The sequence below is a fragment of the Brachycentrus maculatus genome, unplaced genomic scaffold, assembly GCF_059751285.1.
Source record: "Brachycentrus maculatus isolate JH-2025_06_01 unplaced genomic scaffold, ASM5975128v1 h1tg001993l, whole genome shotgun sequence".
NCBI classification, from domain to species: domain Eukaryota; kingdom Metazoa; phylum Arthropoda; class Insecta; order Trichoptera; family Brachycentridae; genus Brachycentrus; species Brachycentrus maculatus.
The window spans coordinates 1-4,602 of record NW_028282539.1 but is presented as its reverse complement, the minus strand read 5'-3'; the positions used below and the strand labels follow the sequence as shown (position 1 = coordinate 4,602).

Genomic DNA, 4,602 nt, shown 5'->3' with positions numbered 1-4,602 from the left:
GACTATGAAGAGAACTATAACACATACTTCTCCAAGAAGCATATCGAGAAAGGACTCGACTCTTTAATGGTCTCCGCAAATCGAAGGTAGTTCGGAGATAACACACACCCTGTCTAAATCGAAAGCTACCCCGAGTATCTACTGAATGTGCTACTGAAACCATTCTTTTTACTACAATATGTAGTCTGTGTTGCATTTATCGTCGAAAAGATTGAGGTGTTCGCAATTTCGATTCTTGCTTTCTCATTCTTAACCACGACGCTCAATTATATCATTGCGTATCGGGGATTCCTTAAAATAAAGTAAATGGCAGAAAAGAAAGCGGATATCCAAGTGCTTCGAGATGGCAAGACCATTGTTATTAGCAGCTTTTAGCTCGTTCCGGGAGATATTATTGACCCAGAAAATTAAGTTCCTTGCGACTGCATCGTCGTCCAAGGAGACATATATGTAAATGAAGCTAGTTTGACCGGAGAAGATGTGCCGATCGCGAAATTCGCAGCAGCAAACCAAAATTAAACAAAACTATAAAATAGATGGCTCTATGAAGGTGCCAAGGTACTTGAGAAGAAAAATAATGTTTTGGCTTTAGTCGTAAACATCGGTTTTTCCACAAAGAGAGGCCGCATCATTCGAAAAATAAGAACCAAACAAACAAAAGTTGCAGAGGTATTCGTCAGAGCAATGATGTTTTTAGCTGAGGCCTTCATAATCGGCAGTATCGTCTACTTTGCCACGCTCGGTATTACCTTGACGAAGGAAATCGATACAGTGTTCGTAGGCTTTCGATTCATTGATTTCTTGGGCTGGTCCTTGCCTCCCATTTATCCCATTTACTTCAACTTCTTATACTCTTTCGCGTTGATCAGGCTCAAAAGAAACAACATTATCGGAATCGAGCCTGAAAAGACAGTGTAGAGCAGCAACATAAAGACTATGTGCTTCGATAAGACAGGGACCCTCACCCAGAACTAAGTGCAAGTGCATGACGTTTTCAAAATAAACGAGGAAGGCTTGATAGAAAACATTACAGAGGAGAAAAACGATTAAATGCATGAATTCTATTTCAAACTCTTCGCCACTTGCCATACTACAAAGCTCATCGATGGGAAGTTTATGGGGGACGAAGTCGATTTAAGAATGTTCCTGTTTTCTGGGTATGAAATGGAATCATCTTCGAAGCCAGAAGTAAAATTCGTAGTAGCACACAAACAGAAGAACATAGTCTTGGAAGTATTAAGGATCAACCAGTTTTAATCCAAATTTCAATCGATGTCCGTTCTTGTTCGATAGCCGAAACTAAATAAAGTATATGCTTTCATTAAGGGAGCCCCTGAAAAAATTCACAATAGTGCCGTCAAAAAAATTCATTAGTATGATAGGATGGTCGCTTCTCTTTCCCTGGGGGGCCTGAGGACTATTGGGTGCGGGTATCGACTCCTCCAGGAGGAGGAATTGCAGAAGTATATAGATGGGCCGAGGGATTTGTTCTCAGAACAAATAGTTGCTCTGGGCCTTATCGCCTTTTAAAATAAGCTAAAGCACGACACAAGGGAGACTCTGGATAAGCTTGTCGCAGCAGATATCGAACCCAAGATCATTACTGGAGACAACATATTCATTGCGATTTAGACAGCTACCAGTGCAGGCATGATTCAGAGATCAGACTCAGTGATTATCATTGAAGGCAAAAAGCAAGATAGCAGCACTTTCCTGCCAGGAGTTCCAAGGAAGTTCAAAGCCACTATTCTCACTCGGCTGCAAAAAGAAACAGTCTAATAAAGTATCACTCTCGATGAAGACTCTAACTATCATACACAGACTTGCCCGATTGCAGTTGATAATGATTTCCTAAAACTCGACCCTCTCCCTCCATTGGTGGACCAAATGCGCATTTTCGCTCGAATTTCCCCGGAGAATAAGGCCCTGATTGTGACAAAGTATAGGGAAAAGGTGGAAGAAGACTATCTAAAAAGATCATTCTGCTCGAGACTGTTCGGGCCACTCAGGACAAAGGTTGGAATGTGCGGCGATGGTGCGAATGATTTGATGGCCATTCGAGCAGCAGATGTCGGCATTGGCATAAATGACTCCGACGCCAGCTATGGTGCGACATTTACGATTGTGAACATGCTCGAAATTGACTATTTGATTAGGGACAGCAAGGCGACGAATGCCAACATTATCGAACTTTTCAGATATTTCGCAATTATCTCCCTCATAAAAATCCCCGCTTCGGTTCTTATGATCACAGACACTGCATATTGGAACTTCTTCCAAATTATGTACTTTAATTTTACCTCCACCGTTATTATCCCATTCTTTGAAGCATTCAGTTTCCCAACGGAAAAGAATCCCAAATCCAGGCCCAACGGAAACTTGTTTGGCCCCATGAACCAGGTCAGAATATGGGGAAGCACAATTATATTGACAGCTGGGCTTGTGCTCGGGTATCAGTACTTTATTGAAACACCCGAGTTTATCCCCAACCCAAGACCTACTGCCGGGCTTCTAACGGGAGGTTGGAACCCGAAAACTCACTCTGGAACAATTATGTTCTTGATGATTCAAATTCCTTTCACCTTCTATATTTTCTGTGTCTACATCAGCAGGCCATGGAAAATAAGGCTGTACAGAAACATTCCATTACTGATTCTGATCCTCATAAACATTGGCCAGTCTATTGCATTCTTCTTCGTTACTCCCGACATAGCCGCAGCATTCTTTTTGGTGCCAATAACGATCCCCACAGCGATAACTGTATTGGGCATCGTGTCAATATCGACACTGATTTGCTATATCGTGAATGAACTCTTAAACATTGTGGAGTTCAGTGATGACGAGTGACATGATAATACATAGCAACTGAAATATTTATTGATAGTATAGCATATCTATATCTGAGCACGACCAGCGTGAATACGACCATAATAATATTAAATATATACAATTTAATTTGACCCTCGCATTATAAAGAATTACCACAAAGATTGAGATGGCCGACATTTAATGCATACAGTTCCAGAATGAGTAGTTTCGAGCACTTTCTTACATCTATTTGAATGAGCTCCAACCCATCAAAGAAACAAGCCCACAAAAATTCACGATCCTCTGCAAGCCTTACAGTTTTAATCGGCAACAATCAGAGTAGTTTCAGATCAATGTCATGTTTGAATTCACGCACAAATACCCCAAGTCCGCCTTGAAATACGAAGTCGAATCGACTCTTGGCTTAACGAGGGATAACATTCAAACAATCACCGCCAAAATATAAGAGATCCTTTATGAAAATCGAAATATACCAGTTGTCTACGAAATTATCGAAGAGATTAGAGTCTGGATCCAAGAGTATTTAGTCGAGGGCAAGGCTTACGATCAGGAAGATTAAAATGCAAAGCTTAAGAAAGAAGAATTCTTCGAAAGGCCAAATTCTCAGCCTTCACTCCAGTCACTGCCGAGTCTTTTATGAACTGGAAACGCGAATTCGATTTGAAAATGAAAGCGCTCAAGATCGAAAAGAAGGAAGTTTAAGTAAAAGCGACCGGCAAGTAGTGGTTCTTAGGGAAGAGAGCCTAAGAAATTGAAGAGGATTCTGATGATGACGACGAGGATGAAGATTACGAGGAGTAGTAGATGTAGTAAATGTAAGAAAAAATACATATTCCCAAAGATGATGTCGAAAACAATGATTTATTCTGAATGCTTGCCTTTGATTTCATTACACATATTGTCATTTCATATTCATAATGCTATCGAATTTACAAATAATTAATGGAATTCATGTCATTGCATGAAGCTATCATTTTATTATTAAGCTTCGCATTATTAAAGAACTTACTCTTACTTCTTTTTGTCATTTGATTTCATCAAAGCCTTGTTGGTGTTCTGCTGATCCGTTTATTAGTTTCGAATGGGTTTGCTTCGAGGCTAAATTTATTTCAAAGGCTATCTTTATGAAGGTTTATGCTTATTTTGATCAGTGTTTTTCGCTAGATCATTATTTTTGTTTTGTAATAGCGCATTGCTCTCAGAGGCTAACCTTTATTTTTCTAATATTTTTTATTTTTGACTGTTCAGGAAATGCTTAAAGTTTTAGCTCTCGATGGTTATTTATTTTACTTTTTGGGCGAAGTTCGAGTGACAAATTTCTTTTTTTTGGGTATTCCTACCACGAAATATTTGAGATACTTATCCTTTAATGATGTGTAGGGCTTGAGCTTCGATTTTTGTTCATTGACGCAATCTAGAACCCAACTGTTCTACTTTTATTTCAGGATCTTTCTTCTGTATCTGTAAGGAACGCTCTTCAAAGGAGAAAGCTGGACATTCATCATGGAAGAATTAGAATAAATATACCTATAAACCGATTGCTTATTTATGGAAATTTGATTTGATTGACAACTTCATAATCATGACAATTAATGCAACTTAAAATTGAGGAGATCTCAATATATTTTATTTGAAAATACATAAGTCTCTTCAACCGATAATTTATAAATTAGTTTGTTAAATGGCAGCATATGAAGAAGCTGGAAACAAGGGGTTGGGGTTGGGGTTGGGGTTGGGGTTGGGGTTGGGGTTGGGTTGGGGTTGGGGTTGGGA

General features: G+C 39.4%; 1 protein-coding gene across 1 annotated transcript; it reads left to right on the top strand.

Moving 5' to 3' along the window:
* Positions 1 to 928: 928 nt before the first annotated feature.
* On the top strand, positions 929 to 2,400 carry LOC148298468 (uncharacterized; the record flags this gene model as incomplete). The annotated part of the gene is made up of 3 exons (XM_088276853.1): positions 929 to 1,233; positions 1,633 to 1,687; positions 1,802 to 2,400. Coding segments are annotated over exons 1-3 (837 nt in total), but the record flags the coding sequence as incomplete, so codon positions are not given.
* Between the last annotated feature and the right edge of the window lie 2,202 nt (positions 2,401 to 4,602).